This window comes from Chrysochloris asiatica, unplaced genomic scaffold (genome assembly GCF_000296735.1).
Source record: "Chrysochloris asiatica unplaced genomic scaffold, ChrAsi1.0 scaffold00038, whole genome shotgun sequence".
NCBI classification, from domain to species: Eukaryota; Metazoa; Chordata; class Mammalia; order Afrosoricida; family Chrysochloridae; genus Chrysochloris; species Chrysochloris asiatica.
This window is the reverse complement of record NW_006408556.1, coordinates 11,793,622-11,816,365: the sequence shown is the minus strand read 5'-3', so window position 1 is coordinate 11,816,365 and position 22,744 is coordinate 11,793,622. Positions and strand designations below refer to the sequence as shown.

Here is a 22,744-nt window from a genome sequence, read left to right as displayed (position 1 = left end):
ATAGATGAGTATTCTGGATGTGTCCATGTTCTCCTGGTTATCCCTACTGGGCCAGAGGCAAGCTGGCCTTAAAATGGGCAGAAGAAAATTTCATGTGAAGTACTTTTTCTCATAAGCTAATGACTGGACTTGTGACTCTGAAGGAAGGATCGTTTGAGATAATGTTACTCTGGTTTTTTTGCAGGAAGCTCGGGATTTGGTCGACTGTATTAAGCAGGGAAACCAGATAGTTGGGCCTATGACCTCTGTTTTTGCACCAGTATGCGTCCTGGTTTGGTTGGCCACTAGGTGGCAGCATTGATTCGAGTTCTCTACTTTTTTAGAGAAATTTCAAGGGAGAATGAAAACATTTCAGTTTGCGTCAGTTGTACACCTATTTGGTGTTATTCTAATGTCATCAAATTCACCCTAGGAAGAAATTATGGATTATTTTGAGGGTGGTTTTGTTTTGTTGGGTTACTTTTGTTTCTATTATAAAATTGAGTTCTCTCTTGTTGACAAGAATTTATGGTGAGAAAAATGGAAAAATAAAGATCTTTTCCTTGGCATCCTGTTAGGTACTGTGCTCATCTCTTTGTTGTCTGGACTTGGGTGTAATGCTCCCCTGTAACTTAATTTCAGAGTCAGAGACCAGAACCCAGTGGAAGGAACATAAGATTGGACATGAGATGGGAGTTGGTACCCTGTAAAAGATGGTGTTTAGAATCTCCTTTGGTGAGCTCTTTCTTTCTTGTGTTCAATACCTACTTTCTGTGATAGAATATGTCTACATTTAATCGGGACACAGCTGAAATCAGCTATGTAAATGCCTGGCCAGAGGGGTTCATACAGAGGAGTGAGTGACTCACTAGATCAGATACTCTCAACACAATTCAGATGAATCTTCTTTAAACAGAAAATAAAGGCCTACCTTACCCCTTCCCTCCCCCCCCCAAAAAAAAATCTGATGTATGTGGAGGGGGCGGTGGTGCAGGTTTCTTTGGGTTTTTAAGCTCCAGAGGATTCTGCGGCACAGCCAGCAGACTTGGGAGAACCCAGCTGTGAAGATCAGTCCTTTAACGCCCCCTCTTCTGAGAGAGTAGCACCGTGTCCACTCGTGATTTCATGGTGAAAGAAGAAAGCGCATGGATTCAGCCGAGTGGCTCCGGGCTGGAGCTCTTGGGAACACTAAGGGTTGTCGTTTCTCCCTATACAGTGGTGGGGAGAAGTAAAACAGCCAGACCTGTTAGTGATTCTCTCCCTAGAGTGAATTCTCAGCTTGTCACAGGGCTTGCTGCTTTCCCAAGTATAAAAACAACAACTGGGTTTTAAGGGGCCCTGTTGAAACACCAGGAAAGCACTGGTTAAATATAATCTTTGTACTTTAGACAAGTGTTCTTATCACATCTTGGCCTGATAGGAGGCAGCAGTTTCAAAAAGTTATTTCAGTTCTCTCTAGTGTCTTCACATGGAGCGGACGAATTCTCCATGTTGTTGGGTTAGGGGCAGTGCAAGGGTAGGTTCATTATGAAATTTTAAGATTTTTCTTGAAGCTTTGCTTCTGTCCACATACATGCAATAAAATTGAAGCAGGGAGGGAGATATACACAAGGAAAATGAGAGGAAATGTAAAAAGTGTTTTGCTTAACTGTACAAATCAATCTGGGTTACTGTTTATGGCTTTTTAGACTTTTAAATGGATTCAGGCTACCCTTTTTCCTGGAGAATGAATGAGTCTTGATGATTCTTATAACAAGACTCATTCAGGATTGGCAGTAAATGGAACTCTGGTCTTGCTCCGCAGCCTGTGTGATAACATGCACTGCTGTTTGCAGATAGTCTTGGGGTCAAATTCCGATGAGTTATCAGACTTGAAGCCTGAGGAAAGGAGGCATGCTGATAATCAGAAGGAACACATTCTTCCTGGAAACCTAGTTAGAGTTTGGCAAACACCCAGAAATTCACATGTGAAAATCTGCTTCTACCTAGAAGGACAACAAATCTTTTAAGAATAAGAATTTTGCCATCACGATCCTCAAGTACCTTATTGAATGCTGTTACGTGATATATATCTGAACATTGATTATTCCCTACTTATCCTCTTCCTTTACTCTGGAAGTTAATTGTTTACTTGCAATATCACTGGAACATAGCATAAATTTCCCTTGCCAATTTTTTCACTTTTGCAGCCTATTCCTTATTTTCATGAAAGGGAAAAGGCCCTCATTTACAAAACATGTTATAAAGGTCAAGGCCAAGGTGAGACATCTACATTGGAGATTGATATCCTGTGTTGAGCACAAGTCCTGATGTGTTTGGTCATGACCAAGCCACTTTATAATGTTATAGTTTGGTTTCTGGGTTCTTTCACCATCCATGGTAACTTCCAAATACCAACTTCCTTAGGAAACCTGGCCACAGAAAACACACTTCAGTTCTTTTATTTATGCTGCCGTTCTTTTCTTTCTGGAAAAAAACCAAAAGCAAAATAATCCATTTCTGAACATACTTGAAAGAGCTGCACCTTGGCTTGGAGGCTCTTTGCATTAAGCAGCCCCTCTTGAGTAACTAGGCCCTTCAGCCCCATGTGCCTGCTGCCCATAGATGGTTGCATTTCTCTCCTTGCAGCTCACTTTCCTCTATCCCAGGAGCAGCCTTCTAGAAAGAAGCACAGCCTAAGGGAATTACAGCATGAGATGTGTGTTTTGAGTCCTCTGAAGACCTTGTCCAGTCAGATTGGTTGGTGTTGAGTGTTGTCTGGCTCCAAGCAGTACTAGGAAGACAAGTATGTCCCAGACGGCCATACTGTCTCGTGGTGGCAGCAGGCAGACCTTAGTGAGAAAACAAAAAGCATGTTACCCAGAGACTTGCTGGTCCCAAACAGTTAAGAATTTCTTTTTAGATCTTTGTAGATCCCCCAATAAGCCCTTGGATTTTAACTCTCTAGTCTCCAATGATTCCGGTTTCGCCAGGATTGGATGTACTTCTTTCGTTAATGTTTTGGCATTCTTCACACACAGGAAGTCATGGAAGAGATCTGCTTTAATGACTCTTTCAAATGTATGATTAAATCCTATTCTGTCATCAAACAGGAAGTTTGAGACAAATGTTATTTAACAAATATTCATTTGTTGAGAGTATTTTAATTAAGCAGAGTTGTTTTGGGGGGCTGTTAGGTTACAACTCTATTTCATGCCAATTTATTATTATTATTATTGGTACATTTTAACCTTTCTCTTCAGGAACATAGCCTATGCAAATAGAGGACAGGGAAGTATGGTAATGGACTCAAATCCTGCAGTTACATACACTAATGGAAGGAGGCTTATAATGTGGAAAAGGTCCAGTGATCTTTTATTTAAAATAATTTAATTTAGAAATAGAATTTTCCCCTCAAAGAGATTTGTCCTTTTAACTTCTGTTTAGATTAATATAATAGCTAAGACTCTCAATTATCCTAAATTAGGAGATATTTTTAATCTCCTTGTTCAAATGCTTAATTTTTATAGCAGCTTTAGCTTCCTAATTATTTGGCATAATGGGATAAATAAATAAAAATAAATAAAATCCCTGAGGACTTGCTAGTAAAGCAACTGGAAGAAGTGGTTCATGACTGAAAGATGTTCAAGAAGAAAGTAGCCCTTTACCCATGGCCTTCTAATTGATTCCAACTCATAGCAGCCCTGGAGGGGAGAGTTGAACTGCCCCATAGGGACATCCACAGAGCTGCCAGTGGGTTCCAACTGTTGACCTTTCAGTTAGTAGTTGTTAAGTGCCATCCAGTCGGTTCCGACCCATAGTGACGCTGTATAGGGTTTCTCAGGTGCAGCTAGTGAACTTGAACTGCTGACCTTGCGGTTCAAACTGACTTCACAGTCCAGTTAGCAGTCAAGTACCTAAGCACTGTACCACCAGGGCTCTTTGCAGAATCTATGCAGGATTTAGAATTATAGTGATGGTACCTACACTAACAGATTCTTCAAGGGATTTTTAAAGTTTCTAGTTTTCAGAGGTCCCCTCAGAAACGTCTTGACGAGTACTCACCACCATTCAGGATGGTGTCTTATTTTATGGGAGCAGTGTACCACCTGGCATTGCCCTATCCTAGTCTCACTGAAGTCAGTGATGGACTCTGATTTTGTAAGAACTGAATGAAAATCGTGGCTTCACGGGTTGGCCTGTGCCCAGCCTGAGAATTATCAAGCGGCTTGTGTGCATGTCTAATAGCAAATACCGGCCAACATCAAGCTCCGGAACAGCAACACTTTCAAAATGTGTCAATGAAGCAACATCCTCTCTTAAGGGTATTAGGAGTAAGAAACGCCAAAAAGAAATGGAATCTCTTCATGAAAGCTTGTTGGTTTCGTGCTTTATTAGTATGTGAATTGTTAGATTATTTAAGTTGGATTCTAAGAGGGTGGTGGTATTAGAGAATTTTGATCCGTAACTTGGGCTTTGCAAAGGGACTTAGTCATAACATTTCTGCAGGAGTAAATGCTGTGGCTGCATGTCATCCAGTTGATTCTGACTCACAGCAACCCCGTGTAGGGTTTCTGAAGCTGTCAATCTATGGGAACAGAAAGCCTCAATGTTTCCTCCCGTGGAGTGGCTGGTGGATTTGAATCACTAATGTTGCCGTTAGCAGCCCAGATCGTGACTCACTACACCGCCAGGGCTCCTTCCCAGAAGAAACTTGTTATTGTAAGTGCCATGCCATTGAGTTGGTTCTGACTCCTAACAACCCTATATAGGATTTCCAAGGGGTTGCTGATGGGCTTGAACCATCAACCCTGGGGTTAGCAGTCCAGTGCTACACCAGGGCTCCAGACAGAAAGTGTTGTTGGTAAGTACCATCAAATCGGTTCCGAACCATAGCAACCCTGTATGGGGTTTCCAAGGAGTGGCTGGTGAGCTTGAACTGCCGGCCTGTGGTTCAAACCAAGTTTGCAGTCCCATGCATAAACCCATAGTGCCACACCAGACGGAAAGTGGTGGTGGTGGTGGTGGTGGGTGGTGGTGGTGGGTGGTGGTGGTTGTTGGTGGTGGTTGGTGGGCCATGGAGTCGGTCTGACTCATAGTGACCCTGCACAGGGTTTCTGAGGCTGTAAATCACTACTGGAGCAGAAAGCCTCATCTTTCTCCTGCGGAACAGCTGGTAGTTCTGAACTGCTGACCGTGGGGTTAGTAGCCCGACTTGTAACCACTACAAAAGTAGAGCAGACCAAATCCCAAAAAGTAAAGGCTCCTTTACCCTCTTTCCTAAGGGCAATCAGCCTGTTTTTGTAAGAGTCTAATTTACCCTCAGCAAGAGGCCAAATTGGCCTTAATTGAGTCCTAATTATTTGCTTAAATAGCTAATCTTTCCTTCCAATTCTCCTATCACCTCTTGGTATCTGTCTGTGGCTACTTCTGAGCTGCTGCCCAAGTTACAAACATCTTTTTAACCCTTTAAAACTTTCCGCACAGAATAGTATGTTACACTATCCAGTTCCTCCAACATTTTCCTTATGAGTATGGCTGAGATTTTCTCAACAAAGGAAACTGTTCTTGAATGATCCGTTCACATAGCAAGTATTGGTCTCCCTCAGTGCATTATCATTGGTTTAAGAGCATGAAAGTGTCTATGGACAAAAAAAAAAAAAAAAAAGTTGAATACAAATCCATTTGGGGAGTTGCAAAATTACCAAAACTTAAAACATTGGTTCTGAAGGAATGGAAAACCTGTATTAGACAAAAATGGAACAGTAAGCTTAATGAGGGTTGGGTGGGAGGTGGCATCTAGAAGGTGGACATGACATATGAAATTTAAATATCTTCTCTGCTGCCATTCGATAAAGATAATTCTATTCAAATTAAAGTTAACTACAAAGATCCCTGGTGGCATAAGTGGTTAAACAGTTGGTTGCTAGCTGAAGGGTCAGAGATTCAAACCCACCAGCTGCTCTGCAGAAGAAAGATGTGGCAATCTGCTTTTCAAAACAACTGGGAAACCCAATGTGGCAGTTGTACCTCAAGTAATCCACTCAGTGACACACAACAAAGAGCCATTTCATCCCAGCAAGGTTTTAGGATCCTTGTCAGCCTTAAGGATTTCCAAGTGATGTGAAAAGTTAGTTTGACATAAAAGTGCAGAAAAGAAAACTGTTTATGAAGAGGTCCCCAGAGAGAAGATGAATGAGACAGGGTGTTCTAAAATGTTTTTACAACCACTAAAAAAGCGAGGAATGAAACTTCCAAAGCAGAATGACATTATACCACACATTCCACCTGACCTCACGCCTCCTACCCAAGTTACCAGTTAACATGCTGGCTGTGCAGTGGCACTAGGAAAACTCACGTGAGGCCGAGCCTGGTGGCCTACTTCAGGATATCCGCCAACTTCTCCTCGTAGTATAGGAAGTTCTCCTGAAGGTCCTCCCAAGGCTGAAAGGCCTTGGATTCACCCTCTTCTTGCTCCACAAAATTCTGCCAGACATACTCGAAGTCCTGGGGCTTCATGATGCGCAGTTTGCAGCCTGCCTCCTTCAGCTTCTTCAGGGCAGCCTGGATCTCTGGCTCCTCCCACATGAAGATCCGCCCCACCAGAATCAGCAGGCGCAGGTTCTTGGTGTTGCTGAGGGTTTTGATAATACGGTCAGCACAAGCTACGCAGGGGCTGGAGGACACATACCAGGTGACATTGTATCGCATGGCTGGGTCGCAGGCTGGCAGAATGGTGTTGAAGAAGGCTTCCTCGGCGTGGGCGGTCGCATGTTCATCCTCTAGGTAGCCCCGTGATGCCTGCACTTGACCCTCCTTGCCTTGCGCTTCAACCACATAGCAGAGGAAGGTCTTGTTCCGCCCAGAACTATACTCCACATTCCGGAATTGGAACTTAAAGTAGTTGACAGGTAGCCGTTCTCTGTAGGTCAAGGGAAGAAGGGAGATTGATGAATCCTTGTTTCTAGGACCAGCTTGGATCAGAGAGCTTTAAGCCCAATACAGTCACTCTTAATATCGAAATTGGCCCGACCCGCACTAACAGGAGTCCTGGTGGGGCACTGTGGGATAATGCACTATACCGCAAGATCGGTGGTTCAAACTCACCAGCCGCTCCTTGGAAACCCTATACAAGATCACTATGAGTCAGAACTGACTCAAGGGCACTTAACAATAGCAATACTAACAGGTTAATGACAAAAAGGCATAAACGGTTCAAAAGAAGGACTTATCTGGAGGAGAGGAAAGAATCTACATTGGGAGGTGCATTGTGGTCAACTGACTAGAGGGTCTCTGAGCATTTCTCTATCGTCACTCCCCAAACAATGCACTCCATCAAGCCAAAGTCTTGAACCTGAGTATTCATTAGAATCATCTGTTGTTAAGCACCAGTTGAGTTGGTTCTGACTCCTAGCGACCCTATATAGGGTTTTTGAGGAACAGCTGGTGGGTTTGAACCGCCGACCTCGCAGTTCAAGCCTACCTTGTGATCCAGTGCTTATCCTACAGTGCCATGCCAGGACTCTCTAAAAATATCAATACCTGGGCCTCTCACAAAACCAATTAAATCAGAGCACCAGGAAAGGGGGCCTAGACAGCAGCATGTTTTTAAAAAGCTCCTCAGATGATTCTAATAGACTGCCAGGTTTGAAAAGTAGTGTTCTAATTTCAATTTTACCCAATAGCAAGCATGTAAAATTTCTCATGACAAAGCAAGACAGAAGGTTTGCAAAACATGTCATGCTTTCATTTCTCCCCTTGTAGCTCATGTAAATTGCTTTGTGGGCAAGGGATGGCCTAAGTCTTGTAGTAATGTCAGCTACTCGATTCCGACCCTTAGTGACCTTACAGGTCAGAGCAGAACTGCCCATAGGATTTCTGAGGCTGTGACTCTTTACAGAAGCAGACTGCCTGCCTCATCTTTCTCCCACAGAGCAGCTGGTAGGTTTGAACTACTCATCTTTCAGTTATCAGTCCAGTGATTATCCGACTCTGCCACCAGGGTTCCTAAGGACCATTTATCAAGCTGAAGGAAGGACTCGAATCCTAAGTGTCCAAGAATCAGTATCAGTGAGGCCTTGGTACAGCTTAGCTTGTGTATAGCATTGAGGCACTTCAGAATCTTAAAAGGCTTGGCCTCACATGCTTATAATGTAGGATCTAGCTGGAAAGAGATGTCAATAGAACAGCTGAGAACATTACAAGGATTGCTAAAAACAAACCAGTGAAGTGGAGAATATTTAGCCTTTCTGTAGAAAGCAATAGAAAACCATTGCAGGTTCTTGAGTAGAAGAAGGGTATCATAGGAAGGTCCAAGGAAGATTCATTAGTGTAGCAATAAGAAGAAGATGGAATAAAGTTAGGGAATAGCCTAAAAATAAAGTCCAATTTGGGAGTGGACATCCTGTTATGGCTGTAGGATAAGCACTGAATTTCTAACCATAAGGTTGGTGGTTCAAGCCCACTAACCTCTCCTTAAAAACCCGATACAGGGTTTTTTTGTTGTTGCTGTGGAGAGTCAGCTTGAACTGCCGACCTTCTGGTTAGCACTCCAGTGCTTATCCTACAGCGCACACCAGGAGACCTCTCAGTGGATTAGTAGGCATGTAGTTATGTAATGTGACAGTTGTGTAATTATCCCCCAGGATGTGATTTGATGTAATAAACCAATACAAAGATTAAGGGTGGGATGCAACACCATTAATCCCATCACAGCCCTGATCCAGTGTAAGGGAGATTCCCAGGCCTGTGTCCCGTATCACCTTTTATTCTATAACATAAAAGGAGAGAGAAGCCAACAGAGAAGAGAGGGACCCACTATCACCAAGAAAGAAAAGCCAGGAGTGTGGAGTGTGTCCTTTGGACCTGCAATCCCTACACTGTGAAGCTCCTAGATCCAGAGGATTGATCCAAAGAATGCTGGGCTGACAGATGCTGAAAGGAAACCAGGATCTTTCTCCAAAAGCCAGCGCTCTAAATTCCTACTTCTAGCTTCTCAGAGTCCTGGTACAGGTAGCACTGCTGTATGCTAAACACTGGACCACAAGGTCAGTTTGAACCACAAGATCATCAGTTCAAACTCACCAGTCACTCCTTGGAAACTCTATACTGGGTCTCTATGAGTTGGAATAGCACTTAGCAACAACAACAACAACAGTATCACAAACCATGAGAGAATCAATTCCTATTTGTTAAAAGCCATCCATCCACTTGTGGTATTTCTGTCATAGCAGTCTAGGTAATAAGACAGAAGAGGCTAAGAAGCGGTACCAGAGAGGCCATCACAATTGGGATTTATTTTTGTTGTTATGTCTTGTGTGTTTTCTAAAATAGAGAAGATTTGTGCAGGTTTGAAGGCCGAGGAGAATGAAGAGGTTCTACCATGAAAGATTGAAAACATCAGGAGAGGAGAGTCTGCACATGAGCTGGAGAGGCGGGCTGTCTTCCTTTTTAAAAGTGTAGTCTCTGTGGCTACCCCAGGAGATCCACTAGGGCACTGGGAGCTGCCGTTGTCTCCTTCCACCCTTGTTTGGCCTCCAGGGAGGTCACCCAACTCCTTGACCTGCAGGGGAATCCCTGGAGTCCCAGGGCCTTGGCTTCTTAGGGATAAACCACGGGTGCCAAAGAGCTGAGTAAACTTGAGTTCTTTTCCTGTAGGGCACCCCCACCAACCCCCACCATCACCAGATAGCCTCCACCCAAGTTTCCATGTCCCTTGCTATCAAATTAAGTTTCCACTGCAGAGATGGATGTGTTTGAGGGTCCAGCTTTGGGATTCCTTCAGATACTATTCTTAGCTCTCTAAGCTCCTCTGTCCCTGGTGTGGAGGTGTTTATTATTTACTTAACATTTTCAGAGAATGGAGAGCTGCTGATTTCCCTCTCCTCTGAAACCCTGTTGAGCATCCACTTACACTGTTGTTGATGTAAAGTGCCGGTGAGTCAGTTCCAACCCATAGTGACCCTGTATAGGGTTTCCGAGGAGCAGCTGGTGAGCTTGAACCGCCGACCTTGCAGTTCAAACGGCTTTGCAGTGTGGTGCATTAACCCACAGCACCACACTAGGGCTCTCCCACTTAAACTGGGCACTCTGTAATTAAACTCCCCTCACCAGACCACTTCTGAATCCCGTGGGGTGCGTTAATAGCTGTCCCTTCCTGGAATAGCATGGGAAAATGGAGTAGGAAAAATACTCCCGAAAAGAGAAGCACAGGGCTTACCTTGCTTGCCTAAACCCTCCTTGGCTCTTCATGTCCTGCCAGACCACCCTCCACTCCAAGCCCCAACCCAGAGCGTCAAGAGAGCTGCCTGTGTTGAGTGCTCAGGTTTCCCCCCAGCTCCAAGCATTGCTCCAACTTCCCCAGTTACAGAGCAGCAGAAAGCATGAATTTGGCTCAGTGTGTCCTTCCAAGTTGGCAGTTGGTATTGAAGCTGCTGCTTCTCTCAGCCCCTCTTAAGCCCTGATGTTTCTCCTCCCCTTCTTCCCTAGACAAGAGAAACCTGAAACCCAACGGAGAGGCGGAAAGGTCACCTCTCTATAAATATCCTGTTTCCTATCCCTCTGGCCAGCAGCCCCATAGCCTACTCTGTCATTTAGAACTGGACTAGGTGATTCAGGAAAAGAAATGCTTTCAAGGGGCAATGGAATGGCAGGGAAGGTTTGGGTTTCTAGTCCGTGCTTTGGACTTGCTCAGAGACTGACCTTGCTTGCCTTCTCAATGAGCTTCTTGGTCAGAAGGAACATAAAGGCTGATTGAGGTTCTTTGTGCCTCCAGCAGCCAGGTCCAGAAGGGAACCCAGGAGAACAGAGGTGGTAGAGGACCCAGGATGTCTGAAATTTCTCCAGGGAGTTAGACAACATGGTCATCTCAGAAGATTTTATAGAAGCACAAAATAAGTCTACATTTATGCCCCCTAGCAGAAGGAAATAGTGACACTTAATTTCTTGGATAATCACAAACCTCATTTCCCCCCCTTTTATAGTAGAATGATTACACCTAAGTATCATATACCTAAGCGCTTATCGATCCCTTATTCCCATCCCCAACAAACGTTTTACTGCTAAAGTGGTTTATATGTGTGTGTGTGTGTGTTGGAGTGTCCGAAGAGAGATGCTGGTAGTAAATTTCTTATTACTGAAGTGGTAAGTTGTGTGTGTGTAGTGTCAAGAGAGAGATGAAGGCTGGTAGTCCATTTCATCAAGTTAATTTCCTAGGCTCATTCACTTCTTTAGGTACAGAAGCCAACCACATAATTCCTATCCCCTCTCCCAGTCTCAGATTGTTGTTAAATTCTGTCAAGTCGGTTCTGACTCATAGTGACTCTGTATAGGGTTTCCAAGGAGCAGCTGGTGAGTTTGAATTGCCAACCTTATGGTTAGGAGTTCAGTGCTGATCCTACAGTACCACACCAGGACTCCCAACCTCAGATTGCTGTTTTGTGCTGTCAAATCGCCCCTCTAAACATGGCTTCTTTATATTTTCTACTCACAAACCTATTCGTACTTCATCTGCTCCCACCCAAGTTGTTGTTGTTAAGTGCCCTCGAGTCAGTTCCAACCCATAGTGACCTTGTATAGGGTTTCTGAGGAGCAGCTGGTAAGCTTGAACCGCCGACTTTGCGGTTCAAAGCGACTTGGCAATCCAGCGTATTAACCAACAGCACCACACCAGGGTACTGCAATTTAAAAGTATGAACTGCAAGATTGGTGATTCAAGCTCACAGCTACTCCTTGAGTCAGAACTGATTCGATGGCACTTAACAACATCAACAATATCTAGAAAGAAGTTGGGAAGATGTTCTGCTTGATAGAGGGAAAGGGATGAGATTACATTTACTGAAATATATTTTCCTCCAGTTCACATTAAAAGGCATTCACATTTCCTAAACATAAATCTACATGGTGGGTCTGGAGGGCAGTAGAAATTGATCTGAGATTAAACATTTGCTCCAAAATAATCCATGAAGTGGAAAATCTACTCACAGGTAATTGAGTGTTGACTGGTTTCAGTTTTCCTTAACTAGACCTTCCAGTGGCCTGCTCAAAAGAGGCTAAATTGCCAATTCCAATATCCTTCTCCCTTTTTCAAACCGCTTGAGAAGCAGATGTTGAGAAGTGGGCATAGGCAGAGGAGCTTGGGAGGAGAAGCAGAGTGTTCTAACAGCTCATTCTAACCTGTGGGAGCTGAGAAGGGGGTTGCTAGTTTGGTGTGACTTGAAGGAATTGGGTCCCAGGCAAACCCAAAGCTGCCCCCTTTTCCCTGGGTACAGGCCGGGGTGTCCTGAGTCAGTTTGCTGTCTTCTATTTTCAATGGGCAGAACAAAGCAACCATCATGGAGATGGTACAGGACCAGTAACGATTCCTTTTGCTCTACATAAAGGTCATTCTGATTCAGTGCCAAAGTGACAGCCACCACCAACAGCAATGTTAGAACCAGGCATCAATTCAACAGTGCCTGTATGAGAATGTAATGGCAGACACATGGCATTATGCATTTGTCAAGATCCATACAACCCTACAGCACAAAGAGTGGAAACCCTGATCCTGACTGTGAACCTTAGCTAATGAGAATCAATCTATATTGGATTATCAGTTATAACAAATATACCACCTCTGGTAGCATAGTGGTTACAAATCGGGCTGCAAACCTTAAAGTCAGCAGTTCGAAACTACCAGCTGTTCCGTAGGAGAAAGATGAGGCTTTCTGCTCCCATAAAGATTTATAGCCTCCTCGGCACATAACCAACCAACCCAAACCACCCAAATTAATTAATAATAGGAGAAGTGTGTGCAGGGGGAGAGAGGGTATAGGGAACTTGGTACTTTTTGTGCAGTTTTTCAGAAAACGTAAAACTGCTCTAAAAAATATGTTTAAAAATGAACCTTATTTAAAATTTTTAGATGCAATGTGTTGATTTGTAGCCAGATAGTGCTAGAATTCATGCTCTATCCCACCAACTAGTTTTAGGCAAACTGTTCATCTTTCTGAAGTTTAGTGCCTTTTTCTGAAGGATAGGGCGAGTAATCCAAATCTTAGAATCTGGACAACAGCAGACAGTTGACGTGAGGAATTGTCACAGTGGTTGCAACAATGGACTCAAACAAGGGGATGATTGTGAGGCGGGTGGTACAGGACTGAGCAGTGTTTCATTCAACTGTACATGGGGGTCACTGTGAGGCGGAACCGACTCGATGACACCTAACAGCAACAACAGACAATAAATGCTAGTGTTGATACGTATGCCTCCTCCAGACCTCACCTTTCAGAACTCTTATCTTAACAATGACCAAACCTGATCCTTTCTCTCCTCTCCTTTCCCTTCAGAGCTTTTCTCTCTCAGTTGTGCTCTGGCAAGTGTTTCACAGCAAGCTCTCTGAAAGAAACAAATTGCTACTTTCTAGCATCTGCAGATGTCCATCGTATAAATGCTCTCAGCGAACATAGCAAGAGATGCACACAGTGGACTTTTGAGCCAATGTGAGCTAGCCTCAGCACACCACTGCAATTTTAGAATGTTTTACATGAGCTGGATGGAATTCAATCCCAGGCAAGCCTGAAGCTGCCCCTTTTTCCCTGGGTGCAGGCTGGGGTGCCCAGAGTGTTTGCTGTCTTCTAGTCTCAATGGACTTTCCCCCTGGTTATTTTATTCATTCTGTTTTCTTTCTTAAGTTTAATATTCAAGCCAGAATCACTAGCCCATTGTGTGATGGCAGTGGTAGAAAACAATACCATCGAGTCGATTCCAATGCATGGTAGCCATGTGTTGTTGTTGTTGTCAAGCGCCATTAAGTTGATTCTGACCCATAGCGACCCTGTATAGGGTTTCCAAGGAGCAGCTGGTGAACTTGAACTATCAACCTTGCAGTTCAAACGGCTTTGCAGTCTGGCACATTAACCCACAGCACCACACCAGGACTCCAGTAACCAGAAAGCCTGCATAGAACTGCTCCATAGGGTTTCCAAAAGCAGTAAATCTTTAGGGGAGCAGAAAGCCTCATGTTTCTAATACAGAGCAGCTGATAGGTTTGAACCACCAACCTTATGGCTAGCAGACCAATGCTTAACCAACTATGCCACTTCTCAGAATCACTAAAAGCAGAGCATATTTCCCCTCATACCAAGTACTGCCTCTTCACTTCAGACTGTTTCTTGAAAACCTGCCTACCTTCTGCTAGCTTGGAGCCCTTGGGTAGTGTAGGTAACACCCCTCAGCTGTTTACCAAAATGTAGGAGGTTTGAGTTTACTCTTGGAAGAAAGGTCTGGTGATGTACTTCTAAAAAATCAGCCATTAAACCCCTCCAAAGCACAGTTCTACTCTGACACACGTAGAAGTCATGAGTTGGAGTCAACTGAATAGCAACTGGTATACCCACTAAGTTTTCAGCCTTACTCCTAGTAGCACAAGAAGTTGAGTCACTCCTGTGGGATCCAGTCTAGAAACGAACTGTGATGTTGACCCCTTACTCTCTGCAGGAGAGGAGCGCTGTTCCCTCGCCTGCCTGCACAGACACAGCCACACCTCTGGGCTATTTTAAGCCATGTTTTCCCCAGAGGGGCCCAGGAAACAGAGTTCAGAAGCTGTTGCTTGTGGCTACCTCCCACCTGAATTGCTCTCAGAGCTTTGGGACATGGGAAGCTTCTGGCTCTTGGTACCTGTCAGGCAGAGCTACCTGGAGCCCAGAATGCATAAGAGACCTGTGGAAACTCTATGTGACAGGCAGCTGGAACACCTCCCACTTACTGGTTGTATAGTCTCAGCAAGTCACTCAAACTCTTAGAGTCTCAATTTCCCCATTTATAAACCAAACACCAAACATGGCCATTGAGTTGATTCCTATTGGACAGAATAGGACTGTTTCATTGCTTTACCAAGGCTGTAAATTGTTGTGGGGGCAGACAGCTTTCTCCCATGGAGCAGCTGGTGTGTTCGAATCTCTGACTTTTTGGTTAGCAGCCGAACACTTAACCACTGAGCCAAATGGGCAATAATCTATCTGCCTTTCCTACATTGGTACTGAGAGTTGAATGCGTTCTCATGCATGTGAAGTATGTTGTGATTTATAAAGCCCTGGACTCATGTAACATCAGAGAAATAACCCTTCAGGAACCACCACTCTGCAACTCCAAAGCATGTTCAATTTACCACAGACAAAAACAAACCTTACACAGAGTTTCTGAGGCTGTAAATCTTTATGGGAGCAGACAGCCTCCTCTTTCTCCTACGGAGCACTGGTGAGTTTGAACCACCAACCTTGTGGTTAACAGTCCATTGCTTACCGTCTAATTTTGTTCTTGACCTGTTCAATGCTGGAGAGATCAAGACCAAGGACAACACAGACCAGCATGCTTATATGTTAGAAAAAGGATCTCCTAGCCCAAGATGAATGAGGGACTTTCTTGGCTTAGCTTTCCCTATGTCTGTATTAATCTGGGTTGGCGGTGGGATTTGGCAGGGGGTTATGGGCAAACAGAAGCTCAGAGGACTGCTCAAACCTCAGAAACTAGGACATATTTCCCTTTGATTCTCTTAGAAATCAGCAAAAAGCTGAACTGGAAGAGACCCGAGGAATCAACAAGTACAACTTGCTCTTTTTACAAATGAAAACACCCAAACCAGATGGAAAATCACCTGCCAGACTTACACCAGGAAGTCTGAATGACCACCCAGTGCTGTCTCTGGGCCTTGAGGGCCTCCAGTCTCCATTCCTGCTGAAGCCTCTGGAGATAGGCACTGCTAGAGGCCCCCTTTCTTTTTTGCTTAGGAATCCAGCCGCATCCCTTATTACAGGAGTCAGAGGGGAAGAAGATGAAGACTACTTGGTTTTATCCCTGGAAAGAACATGATCTGGACAAGACCCCCTGTTTGGAGCCTCCAGATCCTTTGCTGTGGGCCCCATTCCTCCAGACTGGAGTTGTGGCAGCCCCTTCTCCATCCATTTGCTCCTGGCCCTGGCCTATGTCGGCTACCGCTGTAACTTCTTGCTCCCTAGGGCTGAATGTGGACAGCCCTTGGGGACACTCAGGAAAGATTTAATAAGCATTAAAAAATGCTGCTCACTCAACCTTGGAGAAGAATGGATCTATCGTTCCTGTCTCAGGACTTTCTCTTCCAGAGAAGCGCTAAAGAAAGGCACATACAGGTAGAGGAGAGACCCAGTTGGAAGCAGAGAGACAGTTGAGGAGAGAGGGATTTTTAACTGGGGCTGGTGTGGTGGTTGTGGGATAAGCTGCTAACTGTAAGGTCAACAGTTCAAACCCACCAACTGCTCCTTGGAAATACTACATGGGGTAGCTATGAGTCAGAAATGACCTAATGACAAATTTAAATGTGCTAGACTCATCCTATCTCCTTACCAAACTCCTTAGGACTAAACAACCTGTATTCAGAATGGCTGTCCCATACCAGGAGGCCCCAGAGGTCCGCTTTATTCTCTGGGCCTTTGTCTACCTCCTGTCTTCCTGTGACTAGCAACCTTAAGCTCTTACCCTGAGAAGCCAACAGACCTGTGTTGCCATGTCCCCTACTGTCCCTGCCCAGTACAGCCAGACCCCCTACCAATATAACCTGCCCCCAGACAGCATTCCAGCATTCCAGTCTCACCCAGTGACGATCTCAAAGGGTGGCAATTCAATCAGCTCCTTGAGCTTCTCGGGGTCGTCTAGGTTCTCCAGGTCATCCCCATTCTGAGAGGCGGGTGCCTGGGCTTCAGCGGCGGATTCTTCTTTCTGGGCCATGGAGGGGCTGTGGCTCAAGGCTCACTGAGAGAGAGGAGAGGCGATTGTCCAGGCCAGGGCCTGGTGGCAGGGTCCCCTGCAGCTGTCAGCAGCTAAACTTAGCTGGGGATGATGGGAGGAGGCCAAGCTGAGTGCTACCACCCCCTCAACCACAGGCCTTATAACCGGAGGCCTCCTGTCCCTCCCCCAACCCCTCTCCCTCTCTCTTTTTTTAATCCAGTGACAGCAGGAGCCGGAATGGGGGGAATGGAAAATCTGGCCATTAGTATCCCCTATTTATCAGCAGGCAAAGACAGGAAGCTGGCAGGTGGGGGTGGCTTGGCCTGCTCTGCACCCCCACAGCCCCAACCTAAGCAGGCCTCACATATATTCCTCTTCTCTCCCTCGGCCTCCTTCTTTACCTTACACTCCTCCCTTTGTTTCACATCCAGCTTTCCTATTTCCACCGAGGTGGGTTTGTGGAAGGGGCCTCAGGGCAGGGATCCCTAAGATTTTAGGAGAAAAATAGGAGACTTAAAAGTCAGATAGAGTATGCTTAAGGGGTGGTTGTGAAGAAACTTGAGCCAGGCTGACTAGAACTCGAGTCTGAAAAGGAGAGACTGTTTGGACAGGACATCTAAATTGTGACTCAAAGGGAATACTGATTTGTCTGTTACAGAACCACAGTGTAGTGTTAGAGCTTCCAGGAAGCCTTCATTGGTAACAATGGTTGGCACTGACTAAACTTCGTTGTTGTTGTTAAGTGCTGTCCAGTTGGTCCCAACCCATAGCAACCTTGTATAGGGTTTTCAAGGAGCAACTGGTGGGTTTGAACTGCCTACCTTGTGGTTCAAATTGACCTTGCAGTTCAGTGCATTATCCTGCAGGGCCACAGCAGAACTCCCTGACTAAAGTGAACATGGCAGTGACTTGAATGGTTTACATATGGATGTCATGCTTCCAACAGCCTTGGGAGACAATGGGTAGTATCCACATGTTGTTATTGGGTGCCTTGGAGCTGGTTGTCAATTCATAACAACCTCATGTAGCAGTAATCCTTGTAATCCTTCTAGGCTGTAATCCTTGTAGGCTGGAGTCCTGGTGTGGCGCTGTGGGTTAATGCGCTAGACTGCAAAGCCATTTGAACTGCAAGGTCAGCTGTTCAAGCTCACCAGCCGGCCCTAGAAAACCCTACACAGGATCGTTATGGGTCGGAACCGACTCAACAGCACTTCACAGCAACAACAATCCTTGTGCAGGAGTCCTGGTGTGGCGCTGTGGGTTAGTGTGTTTGGACCACAAGGTTGGTTTGAACTATAAGGTCGGCGGTTCAAACTCACCAGCCGCTCCTTGCAAACTCTATACAAGGTTGCTATGAGTTGGAACCAACTCAGTGACACTTAGCAACAACAATCTTTATGGAAAATGAGACTTAGTGGCTTTATAGCATAGGCACTGGACTGTTAACTACAACCTCGGCAGTTCAAACCTACCAGTTGCTCCAAGGAAAAAAGATGAGGCTTTCTGCTCCCATAAAGAAAAAGAGGAAGATCCCTAATGAGATGGTTTGGTAGAGCAGCAGCAGCAATGGCCACAAGTGTAACAGCGATTGTGGGGATTGCGTAGAACCAGGCTTTATTTTATTCTGTTGTGTATAGGGTCACTATGAGTCAGAACTGACTTGATAACACCTAACAACTGGTGTGGCTCTGTGGGTTAATGCGCTGGATCACAAAGTCAGTTTGAACTGCAAGGTCGGTGGTTCAAGCTCACCAGCCGCTCCTCGGAAACCCTATTCAGGGCCACTGTGGATCGGAACCGATTTGACAGAACTTAACAACAACAACAACAAAGATATACAGCCTCAGAAACCCTATTTGGGGCCACTGTGAATCAGACTGACTTGATGACAGTGGATTTAGTTTGGATTGGGATTTTTATGGGAGCGAATCATTAGGTCTTTTTCCTATGGAGCCACTGGTGGTGGTGGTGTGCCGTGGAGTCGGTTCTGACTCATAGTGATCCTGTACAGGGTTTCCGAGGCTGTAAATCTTTATGGGAGCAGAAAGCCTCATCTTTCTCCCGCGGAACAGCTGGTAGTTTCGAACTGCTGACCCTGAGGTTCACAGCCTGATTCGTAACCACTATCCTACAGAGCCACCGGGTGGGCTCTAATCGCCAACCTTTCAGTCAGCAATCTAATGCTCAGCTGTTGTACCACCTCTCCGCCTGTTTCACAGGGGAAAATGGGGCACCCAGAGATGTTAAGACCCTTGTCTGAGGTCATACAGCTCAGAAGTGGCAGCGCCATTAGATTCATAACCAGGCCTTTTTACTTCCAAGGCCAAGCTGTGCACCTCCATGCTATGCTGCCTCTTAGTCAATCTTATTTTTTATTCCACTAGTATTTACTGACACATGCCAGGCAGTGTTTCAGTACTGGGATAGGCAAAGAACAAAGCAAATGAAAAAGCTCTGACCTCATGGAGCATTGGGGAGGAGCTGGACAATAAAAAAATAAGTAACATATTGAGTATCTTTGGTGGTGGTAGGTACTAGGGAAAAAGACCCAGAAAGGGGACAGGAAGTGTCAAGGGGGCCACAGGGCTGCATTTTTGATAGGGTGGTTTTCAAAAGCAAACAATTGAGAAAGAATCTGAAGGAGGTGAGGGAACTAATCATATGGATTTATGAGGGAAAAATGTTCCATGGAGGGGGAACAGCAGGTGCAAAGGCCCTGGGGTGTTTGAGGAATAAGCAAGTATGCCTGTGTGGCTGTCAAATTGTGAAGATGAGGTCAGAGAAATCATGTGCTGTTGTTGGGGACCATTGAGTCGGTTCTAACTCACAGGGGCCCGATGTCAGAATAAAACTGCCCCACATGGTTTCTTGGTTGTAATCTTTATGGAAGATTACCAGGACTTTCTCCTGCTTGGTGGGTTTGCACCACTATCTTTTTGGATAGCAACTGAGTGCTTAACTATTGCAACATCAGATAATAGGAAGCTAAATCTACCAGAAGGTCACTGGGTGGCATTACTAATGTAAAGGTTGGCAGTTTGAACCCACTCAGTGGTGCCACCGGAGAAAGACCTGGTCATTTCCTTTTATAAAGATTACAGCCAACAACAGCCCCCCTGAAGCAGTTCTACTCTGTAACGCATGAGTGGCCCTGAATTGAAATTGATTCAACAGCAGCAGGCTTGTTTTGGGGGTGGGGGTGGGGGAGTTGAGACAGACTAGGGAGTCGCTGGGTGGTGTCAACAGTTAACACCTTAGGCTGCTAACCAAAAGGTTGGAGATTTGTGTCCATTCAGAGACCTCTCAGAACTGTAGAAGGGATGGGTTTCCTAAAAAGCAGCCATTGAAAACTCTAAGGAGCACAGTTCTGATTGGATATACATGCAATTACTATAAAGCACTAGACACCAAGGGCAGTTTGAACGGCACAGTTGGCGGTTCAAACTCACCAGCCACTTCTTGGAAACCCTATACACGATCACTGTAAGTCAGAATCACCTGGAAGGCACTTAACAACAACAACAACCATGAGTCAGCATTGACTAAGTAACTGGTGGTAGGCCATTCTAAGAACCTTGGCTTTTTCTCTAAGAGAATTGGGAAGCCATTGTTTTTGAACAGAGGTGACCATGATTTGACTTATAATTTTTATAGGATTACCTAGGTTGCTGGGTTGAGAACAGATGAAAGATGAGGAAGAGTAGAAACAGGGGACCAGGTTGTAGCCCCTAGAAATCTCCCTGAGCTGGAACAGAATTAAAAATGGCTGGGTGTCTCCCAACACTCACCTGATGAGTTTTGGGCAAGCTTTACACATTTTGTGTTTGGGGCAATGCCAGTACCCTAGGACACGCTGAAAGCAATAGAAAGGGGAGGGAACAGGGTCACTTGATAGCTGAAAGTAACTTAAGAAAAATAAAAACACTGGGGAAGGGACCGGAAACAGCTCCAAATAGAGTTGGGATGTGGGGCTGAAAAGAGAGAGTACCCTTTTGGATGACTTGGAGTATATGAGATAGTTCTGAACATCACAACGCCCTATTAGTATGATACCCAAGCATTTCAATCTGCCCAAGACAGTCACAGTTTATACTGTGGTCCAGGCATTAAAAGGACCTCGTTTACTCCCAGTGTTGACAATAAGTTTTTCCTTGACTGTATTTTGGAGTCCTGATGTGGCACTGTAGAAATAAGCACTGTGGACTGTTAACCACAAGGCTCAATCGCTCAAACCTACCAGCCACTCCTCAGAAACCAACTCGATGGCATTTAATAACAACAACATTAGTAAGGAGCCTTCAAAAAGTTTGCAGAGAAATTCCATTATCTTTTAATCCCAGTTTTTCCACGAAATTTTTGATACCCCCTTGAATGTTGACTGTCAGGTATAACCCTGAATTGGGAGCAACATCATTTGGGAGAAACAACGGCAACATCAACATTCAGGTCACCAGCTCAGCCATGGCCTCACTGTGTGATCTTGGTCAAATCACTTGACAGCTCTGGGCATCAGTTTTGCTACCTGTGACACAGGTTGAGCTGTTGGTCCCAATCCCAGGATGGTCATAGGGATGGAAATGAGGAGGCAGACTGGGCTGTCAAAGACGTCCAGTGTGCTGTTAATAATTATGCCTGGACAACAGTGTAAATGGTCACTGTCCTGGACACATGCAGCTGCATGGACAGCATATGATGATGGATCATGGTGGGCACTGTATCGAGGTTTTCCTGGCTTTTCCAGCCTCTGAGTAAGCTTGGGAGGTGGTACAGAGGTGGTCTTAGATGGGCCACGCTGAAGAGGACACACTCTTTTCCCTTTGACATTGGGAGAGTACCTGGGCTGCCTCCCTGAACTGATTGATGACAGACAGTTTCCTATCCAGCCCCTTCCCACTTGCAACCCCAATATCCATCCCTGCAGGGCCCTCTGACCCGGTCACACACTCAGCTATTTATGGCCTCATCAGGGGCCCTGCATTCCTGGCTGGTCCCTGGTTCTGGTCTCCAAGCCAGACCTGTTTCCCAGGGCGGTCCCAGAATGGCTGGCCCCAGAGCACAATAGCTAATTTGGGGAATCAGACACCTAGAGCCTAACTCCTCCCCCTGCAGCTGCCACTACACTTTTTTAGGGCAGTAGCTCCCCACCCCGCAAGTTAATCTATTGGGTAAACCAAAACCAAACCCACTGCCTAGTAAACTCACAGGACAGAGTTGTTGTTGTTGTTACGTGCCGTGGAGACGGTTCGGACTCATAGTGAACCTGTACAGGGTTTCCGTTATGGGAGCAGAAAGCCTCATCTTTCTCCTACGGAACAGCTGGTAGTTTCGAACTGCTGACCTTGCAGATTCGTAGCCACTACGCTACCAGAGTTCCTTAGGAGTGCTCTTTAGGTTCTCTGGGATTGTCCATTTTTATGGTGCGGGCAGTCTCATCTATATCCCATGGGTCTGAACCGCTGACCCATCGCACCACCCGTGTTTCGTCAATGACTGATTTCTGGGAAATAGATTGCTAGTCCTTTCTTCCAAGACACTTGTGAGTGGATTCCAGCCTCTAACCTTTCAGGTAAAAACGTGTAATCCAGGGGTTTCCTCAGCTCCCTCTATTTCCCTTCCTTCCCCTCTCCCAGAGAGTCTGGCCCTAGGTACCTGGGCAGCAGTAGGGACTAAACAGTAAAGTGCTTAAGAGCAAGGCCTCGGGGAGCAGACAGCTCTGTCCTCCCAAGCTGCATGACCTTGAGCAAGTCATTTAACCCATCTGTCTTCAATTTCCTTATCAGTAAACAGCATTCTTTGGGAGGAGTACATGAGTTCATTTACATGACCTGCTTAGAGCAACATCTGTCCAACAGAAAGGACTGTTGGTGTCAGCTCTCCCATGACTGAATTCCAGGCAGAGGAACACAGTGGGAAAGACATGAAACTGGATTTCAAATCCGAACTACCCATTGACTCCCTGGGTAACCTTGAATTAGACACCTTCTTTGCTCATTTCTTTGCCCACTGAAAGGGTGTGTAGATAGGGAGTTGAGGGAAACCCTGGGTTGTA

The 22,744-nt window shown here is 45.4% G+C and overlaps 1 protein-coding gene across 1 annotated transcript; it reads right to left on the bottom strand.

Moving 5' to 3' along the window:
* Positions 1 to 2,502: 2,502 nt before the first annotated feature.
* On the bottom strand, positions 2,503 to 16,812 carry APOBEC2 (apolipoprotein B mRNA editing enzyme, catalytic polypeptide-like 2). The gene is made up of 3 exons (XM_006860437.1): positions 16,562 to 16,812; positions 6,317 to 6,880; positions 2,503 to 2,810 (listed from the first exon to the last, which is right to left on the bottom strand). Exons 1-2 carry the CDS (start codon positions 16,693 to 16,695, stop codon positions 6,337 to 6,339), a joined length of 678 nt encoding a protein of 225 aa, XP_006860499.1. The 5' UTR covers positions 16,696 to 16,812; the 3' UTR covers positions 2,503 to 2,810; positions 6,317 to 6,336.
* Between the last annotated feature and the right edge of the window lie 5,932 nt (positions 16,813 to 22,744).

Coding starts and splice junctions, on each gene's coding strand:
- APOBEC2 (XM_006860437.1), bottom strand. CDS start 16,695: ATGGCCCAGAAAGAAGAATCCGCCGCTGAAGCCCAGGCACCCGCCTCT. Junction 6,881..16,561: donor CCCTTTGAGATCGTCACTGG/GTGAGACTGGAA, acceptor CTTGACCTACAG/AGAACGGCTACCTGTCAACT.